Source organism: Leptonychotes weddellii, chromosome 16 (assembly GCF_054177405.1).
Source record: "Leptonychotes weddellii isolate Sample4059 chromosome 16, ASM5417740v2, whole genome shotgun sequence".
Taxonomy (NCBI): domain Eukaryota; kingdom Metazoa; phylum Chordata; class Mammalia; order Carnivora; family Phocidae; genus Leptonychotes; species Leptonychotes weddellii.
The window spans coordinates 40,620,436-40,638,080 of record NC_138384.1 but is presented as its reverse complement, the minus strand read 5'-3'; the positions used below and the strand labels follow the sequence as shown (position 1 = coordinate 40,638,080).

At 57.5% G+C, this 17,645-nt stretch overlaps 3 protein-coding genes and 1 long non-coding RNA gene across 5 annotated transcripts in view; 2 read left to right on the top strand and 2 right to left on the bottom strand.

Moving 5' to 3' along the window:
• The first annotated feature begins 153 nt into the window (after positions 1-153).
• On the top strand, positions 154-1,457 carry LOC145717586 (uncharacterized). The gene is made up of 2 exons (XR_014140913.1): positions 154-851; positions 963-1,457. It is a non-coding gene; the product is annotated as an uncharacterized LOC145717586 (long non-coding RNA).
• ZFP36 (ZFP36 zinc finger CCCH-type) lies at positions 994-3,613 on the bottom strand. Its single transcript, XM_006743395.3, has 2 exons — positions 3,481-3,613; positions 994-2,646 (listed from the first exon to the last, which is right to left on the bottom strand). Exons 1-2 carry the CDS (start codon positions 3,502-3,504, stop codon positions 1,693-1,695), a joined length of 978 nt encoding a protein of 325 aa, XP_006743458.1. The 5' UTR covers positions 3,505-3,613; the 3' UTR covers positions 994-1,692.
• Positions 3,614-9,059: 5,446 nt separating this feature from the next.
• MED29 (mediator complex subunit 29) lies at positions 9,060-13,087 on the bottom strand. 2 transcript variants are annotated; one of them, XM_081806872.1, is made up of 4 exons: positions 12,710-13,087; positions 11,927-11,985; positions 11,584-11,667; positions 9,060-9,304 (listed from the first exon to the last, which is right to left on the bottom strand). In XM_081806872.1, the coding sequence occupies exons 1-4, from the start codon at positions 12,923-12,925 to the stop codon at positions 9,076-9,078; spliced, it is 588 nt and encodes a 195-aa protein (XP_081662998.1). In that variant the 5' UTR covers positions 12,926-13,087; the 3' UTR covers positions 9,060-9,075. The 2 variants fall into 2 exon arrangements, with proteins under 2 accessions (XP_081662998.1, XP_006743457.1); XM_006743394.3 differs by having other exon boundaries at positions 9,060-9,373; positions 11,583-11,667; positions 12,710-13,078.
• Positions 13,088-13,258: 171 nt separating this feature from the next.
• The window catches only part of PAF1 (PAF1 component of Paf1/RNA polymerase II complex), a 5,467-nt gene continuing 1,080 nt past the window's right edge, over positions 13,259-17,645 (top strand). The window contains exons 1-13 of the mRNA XM_081806873.1: positions 13,259-13,531; positions 14,124-14,153; positions 14,252-14,344; positions 14,669-14,790; positions 14,888-14,954; positions 15,054-15,155; positions 15,238-15,343; positions 15,445-15,513; positions 15,596-15,699; positions 15,790-15,906; positions 16,013-16,141; positions 17,075-17,180; positions 17,287-17,377. Coding sequence (XP_081662999.1) covers positions 13,485-13,531; positions 14,124-14,153; positions 14,252-14,344; positions 14,669-14,790; positions 14,888-14,954; positions 15,054-15,155; positions 15,238-15,343; positions 15,445-15,513; positions 15,596-15,699; positions 15,790-15,906; positions 16,013-16,141; positions 17,075-17,180; positions 17,287-17,377 — 1,183 coding nt within the window. The 5' untranslated portion in view covers positions 13,259-13,484. The remainder of the gene's footprint in view (positions 13,532-14,123; positions 14,154-14,251; positions 14,345-14,668; positions 14,791-14,887; positions 14,955-15,053; positions 15,156-15,237; positions 15,344-15,444; positions 15,514-15,595; positions 15,700-15,789; positions 15,907-16,012; positions 16,142-17,074; positions 17,181-17,286; positions 17,378-17,645) is intronic.

Below are 17,645 nucleotides of genomic sequence, written 5' to 3'. Positions count from 1 at the left end.
GTGGGGGAGGGGAGAGGAAAGGGAAGGGGGGAAAGGGGTTGAGGGGGGGCGGAGGAGGCGGCGGAAGGGGGGCGGGGCCCCGGCGCTGACGCGGGGCGGCTTCCGGGCGCGGGGCGGCCGGCTCCCCCGCCCCAGGGTGGTTCCCGCAGCCTGTTGCCTTGTATGGTCCGAGGACGCCGCGGTCTCCGGGGCCCCGCCCGACGCGGCCGCGACCCACACTCGGGCCTGGCGAGCCCGAGCCCCCACCCCGGCCCCGCCTGGAGCGCGAGCCCTTGATCTTCCAAGGCTCCCCAAATGCCGAACTTCTCGAGTCCCGACGGGCCAAGACTCTGCAATCCCGAGGTTCTGGGGGCCCGAAAAGCCAGAATGCTGCGTTTTGCGGTCCCTGCAAGTTTTCGGAAACACGAGGGGGCTGGAATTCCGAGTCGCCAAGACTACCTCTGAGATTCTGGAATCCTGGGGCTCTCACGCTGCCTGCCCCGGGGTTAAGAAAGCCTGAGTTCCCCCAGGCTCTCACGTCCTGGAACGCCGGGTGGTGGAACCCTGGGGCGCCCCGACTTTCGGGATGCCCCCTCCCCCACCCGCCGCGCCACCCCCGTCCGTCCTGGGCTCGCGCCCCGGCACATTCCGTCCTCTCCGCTCCGCCCCGCCCTCTTCCCTCGGCCCCGTGGGGACGGAAACATGCCGTCCCCGTCCCCGCCCGGCCGCGAGCTGGGTCAAGGAGGTGGCTGGACGGGAGCGCCTGCGCCCCCACGCCCCGGGAACCGGCTCTCCGAGTTCCTAGGGTGACCTCACCTGGGCCCCGCCCTTTCAGGTGAACGGCCGGGCCAGGTGACGTCACTTCCTGCCAGGTAAGCGCCGCGGGCGGCTCTGCGTGGGTTCGAGGGGGCGATCGGTCGACCGTACCTACCTATCCCGCTTCTGAAAACAGCCCACGCCACCCTCCCCGCTCCTTTTTACAGCTTCTAGACCGCAGAAAATCCAGGATTCCAGTTTACACGCAGATTCCTTTTATTTAAAAATTCCAAAAAACACAAAAATAAACTTTTAATAATATATTACTTAATATATTATAGTATACTTAATAATTATTCCATCGTTTCCAATATTACAAAAAGGAGGAAGAAAAATACAAGGGAAGCAGACGACCCGATATATATAAATACTATAAAATCTATTAGAATAAATAAAGTCGTCATAAATAAAGGGCCCAATGGCTGGGGGTGTGTGTGGGGGTGGTGTTTGGCAATGGCTTTGGCTACTTGCTTTTGGAGGGAAATTTGAGCACCAGGATTCCCCCTCAGGGGGAAGCTCCAGTCACCACCAGACACTGGAACCTCAGGGTCTAGGAGAAATTGGAAGGGGGCAGTGGGAGCCTATTATTCACAGCATTGGGAAAGGGAGGGGTGGGTAGAGGGCTCACTGCCTTCCTCAAATCTGCTACATTTTTTTTTTTTTTACAAGACCCCGGAAAACTCTCCTTCCGCCAACACCACCAACACCGAGCTTGTACACTGGGGACCTGCCCCAGCGTGGGGTCAGGGGAGTGGGTTAATGCACTTTGGAAAGTGCGGGGAGGCTACTTGATTGAGTCCCGCAGTTTCCCACAGCCCCCAGGGCCCCTGTGGAGCCCGCGGCAAAAGAGAAATGGCCCCCTTGAGATCCAGCTGGTCTGTACTGGGTGGGCACTTGTCACTCAGAAACGGAGATGCGGTTGAAGATGGGGAGTCGCCGGGGGGCTGCAGGCGGCTGCGGTGGCCCAAAAACCCCAGCCTCGAAGACAGGTGAGTCGGAGCCCCCCAGGCTGCTGCCACTGCTGGCGTATTCGTCAGGGTCAGATCCCAGCGAGTGTGCAGAGGGGCTCCGAGCCAGGCCACCTAAGGGCCCCCAGACGCTACTGGGGGTGGCCTTTCGGCAGGAGGGGCAACAGGCCAGAGTGGGGTCCCTTCGGGCCACCGGGGTCCCAGGGGCGGCAGAGAAGGCAGAGGGTGAAAGTGGAAGGTCCCCAGGTGGTGGTGGTGGGGAGCTGGAGGGAGAGAAGGAGCAGGAGGACAGGGAAGGGCCTGCCAGGCCTGCTGGTGGTGGTGATGGTCTGCGGCCGGAGGGCAGGCCTGAGAAGCTGATACTCTGGCGCAGCACATGGGGGTGGCCTGGGGCGGCCAGATCTTCGCTGGGGTTGTGGATGAAGTGGCAGCGTGAGCCGTAGGGGCAGCGGCCCTGGAGGTAGAACTTGTGGCAGAGTTCGGTCTTGTACTTGGGGTGGCGGCTGGCCTGGCGCAGCTCGCCCAGACCGTGGGCAAACTGGCACTTGGCCCCATAGCGGCAGCGCCCACTCTCTGAGAAGGTCCGACATAGCTCAGTCTTGTACCGGGATGAGGTGGTGGGGGTTGCAGTAGGTGAGGTGGGTGAGGGCGACAGTTCAGGGCCTGGGCGGGGAGCCAGGGGGGCGAAGCCTGGGGGTGGCGGCACCCAGCCACAGCTTCGACCCTCCACCAGGCTGGTGGAGCGGCCAGGCAGGCGGGCACCCACCCCAGCCAGGCTGCTGTCGGATGAGCTGAGGCTCCAGAGCCCGGAGGAGGCCCAGCCCGGGCTGGACTCGGTCTCTCCGTGGTCAGATGGTGGGTCAGGGCTCAGCGACAGGAGGCTCTGTGGGAACAGGGATTGTTTAAGACACCGAAAATGCTGGGTGACGCCCCACCACAGCTGCAGGGCACCTAAGAGCCTGCCAGTCCGGTTTGTGGGCTTCGCGGCCTGAGCCCCACCTGCCCACATTAAAATATGGGTGCCGGATCGCGGGGATCCCTCTTTGGGCATTCTGAGTTTATTCGCGACAGACGCCGATCCCGAGGGACCTAGGCAGGCACCCCGGATCCCCCGACCGGATCAAGAGGAGACCCCCAAAGTCAGACAACCACCACTGTCCTCCCAATTTCGAGCCTTTGGGCCCCTCGGGATCCGACCCCGCGCACGGGGTTCTCCAGTTTCACAACTGGAGAAGCATGCAAACTTAACCCAGGAGTCGGGATCTTTTCGAGTTTAGAGTTCCCAGAGTTCTCCGCTGGGTCAAGGGGTGGAGAGACAGAAGTCGGCTTCCCCTCACCCCGAGACTCCAACCCCAGAAACGCCTCCGCGCAAAACCGCGCCCTCAGCAACTCCTAGGGGGTAAGCCAGGTGTGGGGCCATTTCCGCCTCCAGACAGCCCGAGTCTGAAAAAAGTCCTCCAACTTTCCATCTCCGAGGGCCACCCCACCAATGTTGCGGCGGAGACCCGAAAGTCGCGAGCTCCATTTGCACCTCCCGAGACTCGCACTGGTCTCAAAAGGGAGACAGGGACCCCGGGCCGGAGTGTGCGACTCTTCCTAGCTGCAGTTGGTGAAGGGAGCCGGAGGTCCCGGGCCGGACTTTTCGGCGCTAGAAAGCCCTAGTTTTAGAAGGGAGTCAAGCCAGCGGACCCCGGGGGTGTCGGTCGGCGGGGCTCACCTCGTAGATGGCGGCGAGATCCATGGCGGCGCGAAACGCCGATGGGCTGCGGAGTCGGCCAAAAGTGGGAGCGCTGGAATCAGGCTGCGGTTGGATGGCGGAGCCGGGGGTTTTTATAGCGGCGGTGGAGGCGGGGCCAGTGGGGCGGGCCCCGGTGGGTGGGGCCAGGAGGGGCGCTTCCCGGACGCGCGCCCCCAGTAAGGCCCTCTGGGCCCCCGGCCCCCGGCCAAGACGGACCAGAGCCCGGCCCGCGGGCGGCCCCGACCCAACGGGGAGTGCCCAGGGTTGGGAGGGGGGGTGGGGGTGGTGTCGGCCCAGTTTTCAAGGATGGAGACGGAGGCGTGGAGAATCGAACTGCGCCGTGGTGGGGGCAGGGCTCCCGGGGGAATTGACACGGGCTGAGGCCAAGAGGGCGTGCGCCGGAGAGGCGGACGGGGGCGGGGAGAGACGCAGGGAGAGAAAGAGACAGAAATGGAGAGACCCAAAGAGAGACAGACGTGGAGGGAGAGACACACGCTGGGAGACACAGACACAGAGGGTGAGACAGGGCAGGGAGAAGAGAAGTTGGGAGACAGAAAAGACATGTTAGAGACAGTTCCAGAAAGACAAACTCGAAGCGGGAAGCGAGAGGGAGGGCCACATAAGCAGAAAAAGGGAGAAAAACAGGGAGAAACAAACACCTACAAACACAAATCCGTAGGAGCAACACCGAGAGGAGACCAACAGGCTGGGTGGGGAATTCTGAGACCTGCCCGCCTGGCTGGGTCTCACCCCCAAACAGCCCAGATCCGGAGACCTTTGATCGCTCGCCATCCTCCTACCCCGACTCGCCGGGGGCGTGGGGCCCCGGATACCTGGAGAGGCAGGAAGGGAGCCTCTCATGCTCACGCAGATAATGAATGGCACTTCCGACTGTTCTATGAAAGTGCTTTACATACATTAACTCAAGGGCGTATTATGCCCATTTTACGCACCAGGAAACTCAGGCACAGAAAGGCCAAGTTACTCTCCTAGTGCCTGTTACTAAGAGTTTGCCCTCTGAGAAAACTCAAGATTGGAAAGGGGGAGGTCTTTTGTTGTGGTGGAGGGTTGCCTTGATGGAAAGTAGTCTGGAGGCGGGAGAAATGGGTCATCCCCCGACCGATGGTCGCAGGGGTGTCTTGTAAAGGGGTGTGCCTCGAGAGAACTCTTAATTTGCGGGGATTACGCCCCAGTTTGGCAAGTCTGTGATTGTCAAGGGGGTGCCCTGAGTGACACTCTGTTACAGAGACCTGGGAAGAAAGTTTACTTTTAAGGGGATCTTGGTGAGCTGGCTGCCCTGAGTGAAAACCTGGGGGTAGAAATCATTGCCACAGAGTGCAGTTATAAAGGTGGAAAGTTTATTTTTGCAAGCTGCGACCGCGGGCTCATACTGAGGTGGGAAGAGTCGGCAGGCACACCGACTTGCCTCGTCGGACAGAGCTCGGGGGAATCCCTGGTGCGGCGCTTTCTGGGGCTGAGGGGCCTTCCCGGCCAGTCCCGTGAGCTGGGCGGCTGCGGGCGGCTTTGGCACGGTTGCAGCCTCCCGCTCGCCCGTGACTCATTCGCAAGGGGCGGGGGAGGGGGGCTTCCTGGAAGCCGTGACGAGGAGGCTCGACCCGGACGCTCGGGTTCCTCTCTTGTAACCAAGGCTTGTGTCGCCTGTAAACACAGCCTCGAGGACAACGGGAAAGAGGGGAAAGGGGAGGTGTCTGGTACCCGCCTCCCGGCTGGGCTCCAAATCCCTGTGCCGCTAGTAGGACGGAGGCGGCGGGGAAACGGGAGGTGGGGAGACACCCCGGGGTCCCCGGAGTCTGGTTCGGCTCTGGCCGCGATCCCGGAGGAGTTTCGATTCCCTAGGGACAGGGAGCATTTCCCAGCCCTGAGTCAGGCTGACCCCCTCCCCTCTCCTATCTGCTTAGTCATCGGCCCCGAGAGCCAGGACGCTTGGGATTGGGCGACGCTCGAAGAGGCTGGAGAGGGAGCTTCGCGCGGGGAAAGGCCGACCCTCCACCGAAACGCAGACGGGTGGGACCCCGGGCCCCGGGCCTCGGCCCCTCCTTGCTCAGATCTAGGGGTCCGGATCTCCAAACCACCTCTCTGCTCAGATCCAGGAGACCGGGCCTCCAGCCCCTCCTACGTCAGAACCCCCAAGTCCGGGCGCCCAGCCCCCTTCTCTCTCTCTAGTCCAAGTCCGAGCCCCCAGCCTCTCCCCCCTTCCCATCTAGGAGTCTGGCTCCCATCCCCCTTCCCACCCCGTCCAGGCCCCAGACGCCCAGCCCGGGAGGAAGTTCAGGGCAGGACTTCTCCCCGCTCCCCACGTAGCCAGCGGGAAAATCCGTGGCCCGAGCGGCGGCCGGGAATCCCCTCTGGAATGACGGTGGGGAAGGGGATGGCCGGGGTCCCCCGCGGGGGTGCAGGGGGGTAGCTCCTGGGCGGGCAGAGCGAGGAGGAAAGGGGCGGAAACCAGAGCGGCTAAAAATACTGCGGGCACTTCCGGCCTAGGGGGAGGGGAACGGAGAGCAGAGTTTCCAGAAAAACAAGCGGGGACGGGAAACGCGGGGGTGTGAGAGTCGGTGCGAGTGCGCGGGCTAGCCGGGGAGCGTGTCCTCGCGGCACGTGTGCGCGCCTGGCGTGCCTGGGCGCGAGCGGGCGCCGCCGAGTGTGCAACTGCGTGGGCCAGCCGGGGGGCGGGGGGGGGGACCGGGTCGGACGTTGTGTGGCAGTGTGTGTGTGTGTGTACTGCAGGTGCGAGCGTGGGTGCCCCGGTGTGGCTGGGCGCACAGTTAGGGGAAGTAGGTGTGGGACACGACGGTGCGCGCCCCGCTTCCTGTGTGAGGGCCGCGTCCTTCCAGTCCCGCCCGCCATGGCTGTGTGAATACATGTGTGAAACCACCTGCGCTTGTGGGGGTGACTCTACTGTTTACTTTAGCCATCTCTGCGTGTGGGAGTGTGTACTCAACTGCAGCTGTCTTCGAGGTGGCCGTCACCAGAACGTGTGACTTGCATACCTACATGCACACCTGCGGAGCTCGGCACCACTGTGGGCTCTGGGGTGCCCAAGTGTGGGGAACTCCTTGAGGGGTGCCTGCTGAGGGTCTGGCTGGCCGGGCCTCCTGGCGGGAGGCGGGGCTGTGAGCGCGGCTTGGAAGCCGCGTGTGTGAGCACCTGCGTGACTGTAGCTGGCTGTGGCTGTGTGCATGGTCCCCGCAGCTGCGTGTGTCGCGAATTAGTGTGTCCAAGTGTCTGTTTCCTTATTTGGGGTGGGGCTGAGAACACGGGGAGGCCACAGTCTGGATGAGGTTCCTCTGAGGCCCAGTCACAAGGCAGTGAAACTGGTGAACTTCGGTTCCTGACGTCTACAACGCACATGATGGGGAGGGTGGCTGGTCACTGTTCGCGGCCTCCATGGGCAGAGCCGAGACAGACACGCATGCACTCGTACCTGAGAAGCATTATCTGTCCCCAGCTAAGGCTGCTTTCGATAATGTTGAGCTGAGGGTAGGGCTGAGTCAGCCTGTGATGGGCAAAGTCTGCGATGGGGTGCAAGATAGTGGGTTAAGTGGTGATTAGAGAGTTGTTTGTATATTCATGTGGTTGGATTGTTCCTTTAGGGTCTGTTTGTGGGACTGTCACTGGGCCGGAGATCCTGGGGACACCATGACTGTAGGACGGTGGGTTAAGCTGTTCTCTGCGTGGTCTCTTGTGCCCTGTGTGGCTGTGGTTCTCATGTACACCTTTCCCTGGAGTATGTGGCCGTGCACCAGTCTGTATAATCTCCCTCTGGGTCTAATAATCTAGTAAAAATCTCCGCTAAAGTCCTTAGTGACCTGTGTGAACTTCTACCCCTCTCCCTGTGCTGTGGTCCAGGCCTCCACACTGTCCCATAAACACATCAGCACATTCCTGCCTCAGGGCCTTTGCGCTGGCCGCTCTTCTCCCTGGGATGCTCTTTCTCCAAACGCCCACATGCAGTCTGCTCCAGTATCACCACCTCAGCAAGGCCTTCGTGACCTCTGCCAAGGACTTTTCTTCCCCCAAAGTAAATCTTACCATCTATTTAACAAGTAATATGTGTAACATCTATTTACAGACCATAATAATAATGAATACCCACAGACCACTACCCAACCTAAGCTCTCAAACTTTTTTTTTTTTTTTTTAACACAGTAACATAATTCTCCAACTGCATAGCTTGCATTTGTGTCAGACTTACTCCTGTGGAACAGTATCTTCAGCCAGTGCCCGAGAGAGAGGTCTGCTACCCTTCCTGGGGGCCTGCCCTGCATGCCTGGCACTTCAAGAAAGGAACCTTCTGGGATGTGTACACACACATACACGTATACACACACACAGAGGGGCTGGCCATTTCCCAGGACTCCAGTGTGGGGACTCGGGCTCTGGGTGAATCACAGGTCTCCATGGTCCCAGGCTTTCCTTCCAGATGTGGGGTCTAGGACAGGACGCCTCTGAGTGGCGAGATGGGAACCAGGGCACAGAAGGTGTTGGGTGGGGCAGTCCCGCAACCAGGCTGACTCACTTGAACCTTTCACACCCCAATAGCTGGGCCTGGGCTGGTAGCTCCGCCTTGTACTTGCCCAGGCCTGAAAGCCAAGCCTGAGCTCCCGAAGCTCGCTCTCAGAGAAGAGGGGAGCCCAGTGGGCCACCCTTCCCTGAAGCCCCCTCCCCAAGGCCTGCTTCCCGGAGCTGGGGCCCAGGCGCCTGGGTTCTTCCCCAGGACTGATGATTCACCCCTGCTAAGGCCTTTTCACTTCTCCTTTGGGGCTAAAAATACAGGGACCCAGGCATCCAGCTGGGCTAGGCTTCACCACGGATTGCACAATGCCCCTCCTTTGAATGCTGCTGACGCAGGCTCTGGGTTCGGGTGGGGGGAGTGAGTTGCTCTCAGACCAGGCATGCTGAGGTCAGGGCCTAGAACCCCTTCACTTCCCCTTTCCTGGGCTGAGGACCTGGGGGCTGGGCTGACAGGGGAGGTGCTGGGGATCCCTGGACTTGGCCGTGGCCCCTAGAAATGCAACTTCTTCCCCTAGCCCCAAGTAACCTAGGGGTCTGGCTCCCGGAATCCGGCCCCCTTCAGAACAGAGTCACTTAGGAACTGGGGGCAGAAGAGAACAAAAGGGGACTAAGACAGAGATGGTCAGAGACAGGGAGACAGGACCACAGAGGCAGAGAGACAGGGACAAAGAGACCAAATGAGAGACAGACAACAGACCCATGCCTTAGAAACAAACAGAGAGACAGCTAGAAAAAGGAGCCACCACAGAGAGACCACCCCCCCAACAGACAAAATCCGGAAGGACTGAAGAAGAGAGGCAGGTCAGGGCTCTTTGCTCAGGCCAGGCTGGGGGAGAGCCCCTGGTAGAGGTCATCAACAGGCGGTCCAAAGCGCATCCCAGCTAGGCAGGACAGCAGGGGGGCGGCGGGGGGGCGGGGGGCCAGGAGAGGCAAGGCCCCGCCCTGCGTGCTCCCTGCTGGCCTCTGCTGCCCCCTGCTGGCTCCAGCCACAGGGCTCAGGCGCGAAAAAAAGGCAGAGACCAGGCTGCTTTGAGGTCATTTTCATTCCCTCCCTGCCCCCTTCCCGCGCAGCCTGCCCACTCCCAGCCTTGCCAGCTCACAGGGTGCCCCCAGGGCCTGTAGGTGGTGCAGGCGTCTTGCCCGTGACCTTGTTCGCGCAGTCCAGGAGAGCAGTGTGAATGTCCTTGGCACAGGCAATCTGGGCTTTGATGACTGCCAGGTACTGTGGGTACGGCAGGCTGTCCGGCTGCACGGCATCCGGTTTGGTGGCCGTGGGCACCAGAGTTGGAGAGTGCTTGGCGCTGTCGCAACTCTGGGACAGGCACTCATGGGCCAGGCGCTGTGGACGGGCAGGCAAGGTGCGGCATCAGTGTCACTCCCGGGGCTCCCAACCCCACCCCAAGGGCCAGCCTCGGGTAGCCTGCTTGGCCTCTGGACTCCCAGGGACTTGGAGTCAGAGCCTGGCCCTGCCAACCACATGCTGGGTGACCCTGAGGCACACGGCTGCTTCTCTCTGAGTCTTTTTCCTTCTTTGGAAAACAAAATGGGTTTAATCACTGCCTTTGCTACCTCGTCAGGTGAGAGTGGTGAGAACAGCGTGAGAGAGAGCCACAGGTCCTAGCACGTCACGGAATGAGGGTCAGCTGCCGGTACTGGGACTGTCCTAACTCCAGCCCTGACCCTGGCAGTGACTTCTCTGATGACACCTACTCCTGGTTTTCCTCCTCCTCTGGCTGCTCTGTCTAGTTCCTGCTTACTCTGCCCCAGCCCTACGTGGGGCAGTTCCCAGGCCCCAGCTCCTCTCGTTCTCAGGGCCTCTCATGGCTGTCCCACCCACATGCACCACTCAGCTCTCACCTCTGCAGTGACAACACCACACCTGTGTCCCCAGCCTCCCCTGAAATCCCAGAGTTCTTCTACCCTCCCCACCAAACTGTTCCTCTTCCTCTTCCTGGGTCCCTATCTCAGGAAGGGCACTGCCATTCCAACTGGAGCCCTGGGCCTCATCCTGGAGACCGCTCCTCCCACGGTCCGGTAGCCCCGTGGCCTGTACACAGAGCCTTCTGGGTAGCTTTCCCATCTGCTCTTCCCCACTTCCTCAGGGCCCTGTCCTGCTGCAGCCTAGCCCACCTGAATCCTGTCATGGTTGCCTCCTTGGGCTCTCAGCCTCCACTCTTGGCTCCTCTGACCCATCCTTCACTTGGCAGCCAAAGAATATAGCAGCCGTATTCCTAAAAAACCCAGCAGGTCCACGTTCTTCCCTGCTTAAACTCCTCCATGGCTCCCCAGCACCCTCGGGGCTATATTCAAAATACAACAAGCCCTGGAGCGCCTGGGTGGCTCAGTCGGTTAAGTGTCTAACTTCGGCTCAGGTGATGATCTGGGCGTCCTGGGATCAAGCCCCACGTCAGACTCCGCTCAGTGGGGAGCCTGCTTCTCTCTCCCTCTGCCCCTGCCCCCTGCTCCCGAATGCACATGTGCTCTCCCTTTCAAATAAATAAATAAGAAACCTTAAAAAAAAAAAAAAATTCCAACAAGCCCTAATGCCTACTATACCTCAGCTAAACTGAATTTCGTGACATTCCTAAAGGGAAATTAAAGTAGAACCTGTTCCTTCTGGTTGGAACACCTTTCTACCACCACCAGGCTTCTCAAATTCTGACTTTTCCTTCAAATCCCAGTTTATTTTATTTTTTATTTTTAAAAATATTTATTTATTTGACAGAGACACACAATAAGAGGGAACACAAGCAGGGGGAGTGGGAGAGGGAGAAGCAGGTTTCCTGCTGAGTAGGGAGCCTGACGTGGGGCTCGATCCCAGGACTCTGGGATCATGACCTGAGCCGAAGGCAGATGCTTAACGACTGAGCCACCCAGGTGCCTCAAACCCGTTTAAAATAATGATGATGATGATGTCACTACAGGAAACGTTTGCCACGTGCTTCGTACCATGTTACGCTTTTTACATATGTGATCTTGCCATCTTTCCCCAAAATCCATTTCTCAAAGGAGAAACCCGAAGCTCACAGGTAGAGACTGGTGGTCCATCCAGATTCCAGAGGCTGTGCTCTTAGCCACCTGCCCTCCTCGAAACTCCTGCCCCTCTACTATTTTTGCTCCAGCCTCAGCTCAGATGTGCTCTCTACCAGTAAACCTCTCTGAGCCACCCTCTCCTCTCCCTGCCCCACCCTAGGCAGAGTCGGGTGCTTTTTTTGGGCTTCCACAATCCTCTGAGCTTCCCTCATTTCAATCCTGACCCCTCTTCCTGTGCCTCCCCCATCATAGCCCTGACTTCTGTGGCCTGGGCTTTTCCTATTACAGCCCTGAACACTCTCAGCTGTCACTGTTTGGGGATGTATGTCACCCCACTGAACTGGAAGCTTAGCGAAGGCAAGGATCGGAGTAACACTGTGTCCCCAGCATCAGCTAAGGCACAAGTGTGGCCCCTAGGAGATGCCCAGTGTGTGCTGACTGACTGAATGACAGTTCCTGAAGACCTGGGGACTGAGGCAGGACTGTGGTCACCCAGTGCCTAGGAGGCCACTTACCAGGCACAGCTCCAGCTGGTCACAGAGTGCGTAGAACTCCTCCAGACACTTGTCAAAGCGCTGTATGGGTCCATCACTGCTCTTTCTATAGCCCAGGAGAAGAAGGTGACTGGAGAATGGATTTCCAATCTCTGGGACTTCAGTGTCTACCCAACCAAGTATCCATCAGGAAACCAAGTTTAGGCCCAGAAGCCCCAAGGCAGGGCCTAAGGGGCTGTTTTAGAAGAGGCAAAAGAGCAAGCCGAGTCGCTAAGGAGTGGGGCTCGAAAACAGAAGGAAGGGGGATAGGTGGGTGAGGATCCAGGTGTGAGGTTCTAAGACTCGGGAAAGGGGACTATACTCACTGTCCGTTGTCAATGTTAGTGTTCTGAATCAAGTTCTGGGCTGCAACCTTCATCAAGGTCTAGTTAAAAAAAAAAAAATGCAGAAAACAGAGAAACAGAAGGGGACACTTTTGATAGATCTACACTCTTCCTTAAGATCTATTCAATTTCAGGGCACCTGGATGGCTCAGTCGGTTGAGCGTCTGCCTTTGGCTCGGGTCATGATCCCGGGGTCCTGGGATGGGCCGGCGCCTGGCTCCCTGCTCAGCGGGGAGTCTGCTTCTCCCTCTGCCCCTCCCCCGTCCCCCCCCATGCTTGCTTTCTCTCTCTGAAATAAAAATCTTTAAAAAAAATCTATTCAATTTCAAGCCTCCTCTTCACTTGGCACCTCTCCTCCTGTCAATCCAGAGTAGCAGCCATATTTTCCCAGAGGCCCGCTCTCACCTAGGGTTCTCCCAGTAATCTCTCCGACAGATCTTACAGTCCTCCCACACCCACCAATCACGGGCAGAATCTCTGTAGAGGCCAGTCCTTTCCTCAGGCTTTAACAACCAGAGCCTTGTTTTACCTTTAAACTCCCTCCCACTCGAGTTCCGGCCATTCCCAGGCCCAACATCCGTGCTGATCCGCTCACACTATCAATCTGCAGAGCTTCGCTTTGGCCTCATCAAGAGGACCAAATGTCATTCCGCTTTCCTGCCTAACGCTTCTTTGCTCTCTCCCCGACTAAAGAGCCCCTCTGCCCTCCCCCTTGGAATCAGAGAACCAAACCCCGCTAGCTTCTAGCAGCTCTCGGCCAATCACCTGTAGACTCTCCTTCAGCTGCGGGATGAGCATCTTATAACGCTGCACCGGATCGAAGTCCTGTTGCTGTTGCTGCAAAAGCCCGCTCTGGGCAGGCCCCACCAGTTGTGCTGGTGGTTGCGGCTGCTGTTGCGGACCCGGGCCACCAGACGAACCCGGACCCGACACACCCGCAGCAGACGAAGCAGCTGCAGCCTGCTGCTGGGACGCAGCCATCTTTCTCAGTTTAGCGCGCCGGAAGTGCGCCACAGAGCGTCTCTCCCTGTTTCTTTTTAGCGTCTCTGTCTCCAAGCCCCGCTTGCTAGTTAGCTCCGCCTCCCAAACAACTCAGCCAATGGGAGGAGAAAATAATCGCCTCCCGGATTCGACTCTCAAATAAGACGTCCAGACTGAGATACCGATTCGCCAATCACAAGAGGCTCTTCCTCCCTCGCTCCGCCCTTTACCCAGCCGTTTGCCAATCCGGGTGTGGGTGTAATCCGGACTCTATTTCCCAGAAGGCCTCGCGGCCTGAGGCGACCTGTCGGGTCCTCAGCGTCTTGGCGGCAGTTGGTGGAGCCGGAGCTGCGAGTCCGTCTTTGGCGCTGCCTGCGCGTTTAGCTGAGTCTCCCCTGGAACTCTTCACCAGCCTACCTCATTCCGACCCTACCCCGGCAGAGAGCGGCGCCAAACCGAGCCCTCCCTCGGATTAGGCGTCCGCCGACGTCGGTACACCCCTCCGCGTCTCGCCGCGGCTCAGCAAGGACCCCGTCCGGGCTTCCTTCGCCTTGTCGCCATGGCGCCCACCATCCAGACCCAGGCCCAGCGGGAGGATGGCCACAGGTAGGCGCCACGCCACCTGGCTGTACCGCTTTCGTCTAGGTCTATCCAGGTTTCGGCGAGGCGGGGGGTCGGGCGCGGGTGTCTTCCTACGACGTCACCAGCCCCCCGGGTCCGCCAGTGATGTCAAACCCTCGCCGCGAACGCCGTGACGTCACGGAGCGCTCACTTTTGACAGACAGGGGTGGGTTCCTTCAGGGATGGGGTGTTGCCCCCACCTCCCTGCCATGGAGTTCAGGGATTAAGCTTTTGGGAGACTATCTAGAAGGGATTGTGCGTTTATTACTTCAGTCAAGCGTTTGGAGAACCCCTTTGCTAAAAGCAATTGAGCACGTAGTTCTATTAAAGCACATGAAGACGGCCCCTCCAAAAGGGATTGAGCAGTTGGATTCATTCATGAAAGCGTTTGGAGACACTTTCTCTGCAAGGAGTTGAATCTTAGGGTCCTTCCGTTAAAGTTCTTGGAGCACCCAAGGGATTACCATTTGTCCCTCCCTTTTTTAAAAGCTTGGAGAACCCCCCCCCCCCTTAATTCTTCTGTCAATCCTGTTTTCTCCATCTTTCTGTCAATGTCTCTCTCTCTCTTACCTACCAGGCCCAATTCTCACCGGACTTTGCCTGAAAGGTGAGCCCCATTGGGGTTTCCCAGAAGGGGTGGGCCAGTGGGGGCTGGGAGCAGAGGTGGGGCAGCAGGGGCTGGGTTTTGAGCCACTGTATTCCCAGGTCAGGAGTGGTCTGCCGAGTCAAGTACTGCAATAGCCTCCCGGACATTCCCTTCGACCCCAAGTTCATCACCTACCCCTTTGACCAAAACAGGTGAGACTGAGATGGAGGAGGGCGAAACAACTCAGATCATGAGTTCCTTGAGGGCAAGGATTGCTTCTTTTGTTGACTGCTCTCATCTCAGGGCCTAGAACAGTACCTAGCAATATGGTAGTAGGTGCTCCATAAATATTTGTTAACGAATGAAACAAGCAGTGTCCTAGTCTTTTCCCACTGAAGAGCCAGCCTTCTGACTCCCAACATGGGGGACACTCCCATTTTGAGTTCCTCCCTGGAAAAGCTTAGGTTCTGGGAAGCAGGAATGTGAGGGGTAAAGCTGGAATCAGGAAAACATAATGGGTATGTTTCCCCACCCAGGTTCGTCCAGTACAAAGCAACTTCCTTGGAAAAACAGCACAAACACGACCTCCTCACTGAGCCAGACCTGGGGGTCACCATTGATCTCATCAACCCCGATACCTACCGCATCGACCCCAACGGTGTGTGGGAAGGCAGGGAGGGCCTGCTCTAGGCCAGCAAAGGCCAGGCCCTCCCTCACAGCCCTCATAGTCCTCCTACCCCTTTGTTCTCCTCTAGTACTCCTAGATCCAGCTGATGAGAAGCTTTTGGAAGAGGAGATTCAGGCCCCCACAAGCTCCAAGAGGTGAGAGTGTGCTGAGTGGGGATTGGAGATGGGGCAGTGGGGGGAATCTATGATGGAAGGAGGGTGGTGGATCCTAGGTGCCTAATACTTTACTCCCAGATCCCAGCAGCATGCGAAGGTGGTGCCGTGGATGCGGAAGACTGAGTACATCTCCACTGAGTTCAATCGTTATGGCATCTCCAATGAGAAGCCTGAGGTCAAGTAAGTTGTGGTGGGTAGGGAGGGAATGTGGAGATTTCAGGTGTGTCCAGTGATCCCTAAAGGCCTCTCTCTTTACTCCTAGGATTGGGGTTTCTGTGAAGCAGCAGTTCACGGAGGAAGAAATATACAAAGACAGGGATAGCCAGATCACGGCCATTGAGAAAACTTTTGAGGATGCCCAGAAATCGGTATTTGAAGGACTGGGATGGGATGGGGGTTGGGGGCAGACCAAGGTGCAGTTCCAGAGCTCCACATTCCTCCTCACCCACCCTGTTTTTGCCCCTACCAGATCTCCCAGCATTACAGCAAGCCCCGAGTGACACCAGTGGAGGTCATGCCTGTCTTCCCAGACTTTAAGGTCAGATCCAGGGCAGGAGGCAGCAAGGGATAGCCTGCCATCTCTGCTTGTCCCAGTCTAATCCCAGCGCTCTTGCCCCTAGATGTGGATCAACCCATGTGCTCAGGTAATTTTTGACTCAGACCCAGCCCCCAAGGACACGAGTGGTGCAGCTGCTTTGGAGATGATGTCTCAGGCCATGATCAGGTAAGTAAGTGGCCCCACTGCCCACCTTGGCCTGTTCCTCACTGCTCCTTTGTCCTCACTCTTCACTCTTCCTCCTCTTCTCTCATTCAGAGGCATGATGGATGAGGAAGGGAACCAGTTTGTGGCCTATTTCCTGCCTGTGGAAGAGACGCTGAAGAAACGAAAGCGGGACCAGGAGGAGGAGATGGACTATGCACCGGATGATGTGTGCGTGGGTTGGGGTTAGGTTTTGGGAATTGAGGACTGGGTCTCCCTTTTCTCTCTCATAAGAAAGAAATGGGGGTGCTGACCTTGTTCCCCTCATCCTCATCAGGTATGACTACAAGATTGCTCGGGAGTACAACTGGAATGTGAAGAACAAAGCTAGCAAGGGCTACGAGGAGAACTACTTCTTCATCTTCCGAGAGGGTGACGGGGTTTACTACAATGAACTGGAGACCAGGTACTTGGTACACTCCTACCTCAGATTACCCTGGGTCTGTGCTTTAGAATCCTGATCCTAGGGTACGTGGGAACTACCGTGGAGGTCATTTGGAGGCCTTGGAGGCATTTCAAACAAGAATAGCAGAAGCTTGCTTGAGCATGTGAGCTGGACCTGGTTCTAACGCACGAACCCAGGAAAAAAATCTCGAGATTGAGCTATTTTGTAGGGTGAATAGCCAAGTTCCCACTGATGTAATAAGAGACTTTATGTGAAAGTCAACATAGGTGAAATACAGAGTAATACATCAAATTAGCATAAATATTTTAAATGAAATCCTGGATACCCGAGTTAAAAAAGGTGATCCCCACAAACTTTCTCCTGAGAGCTAGAAGTTTACTCCTGTGCTAGGGACCTTGATGCAGTGTAAGGGTTGGGAAAGAAAGTGTGACTTTGAGTTTGTTTAAAGCAGACATCACAAACTCTGATCCCATGTAAAAGGTAGCACTGTGGGCTGGTGGGCTCTGGGTGACTTGGAGCTCTTGGCAGCCTCCAAGGGGCACCATGACCTAGCCCAGCAAAGGGCTCCAATCTATTGTTGCTATTCTGTGGGAAGGAAAAGTCCCAGTGGAGCCACAAATTAACATTTTCCAAAAGCCAGCAATCTAGATTCTGTGCTTTTAAGTGTTGCTAATTCACCTTAAATCTGTTACATACACCTAACACGTGTGTGTGTGTACATTTTATAAATACATGCGACTCATGGAGCTATTATCCTTCCCTTTCCCTTATCCAACCTCTGACTTTAGTCTCCTTCATTCAACCTGCATTTATTCTGGTCTGTTCTGGAGTAAGCATTGGTGAGGAAGTAAGAACCAAGTCAGAGTAGATCCCCCGCTGGGGTCTTTAAATGCATCTTCCACACATCCCTCCCCACCAACCTGCCCACTGCAGGGTCCGCCTGAGTAAACGTCGGGCAAAGGCTGGGGTTCAGTCTGGCACCAATGCCCTGCTTGTGGTCAAACACCGGGACATGAATGAGAAGGAATTAGAAGCCCAGGTAACAAACCTCACTGGCCCAGGGCACCCATGGAGAGGGTGGGGGTGGGTGAGGAGAGAGAAGCCTGACAGTACACCCTCCTTCCCCTCAACCCTGCCGCTTGTAGGAGGCACGGAAGGCCCAGTTGGAGAACCATGAACCCGAGGAGGAAGAGGAAGAAGAGATGGAGACAGAAGAGAAAGAAGCTGGGGGCTCAGGTAAAGCTGGACAGGCCAAATCCCAGGAGCTCTGGAAGGGTGGGAAACTGGGTCTCACTTCTCCCTGCTCCCTTACAGATGAGGAGCGAGAGAAAGGCAGCAGCAGTGAGAAGGAAGGCAGCGAGGATGAGCGCTCGGGCAGCGAGAGTGAACGTGAAGAGGGTGACAGGGATGAGGCGAGTGACAAGAGTGGTAGCGGCGAGGATGAGAGCAGCGAGGACGAGGCCCGGGCCGCTCGGGACAAAGAGGAGATCTTTGGCAGTGATGC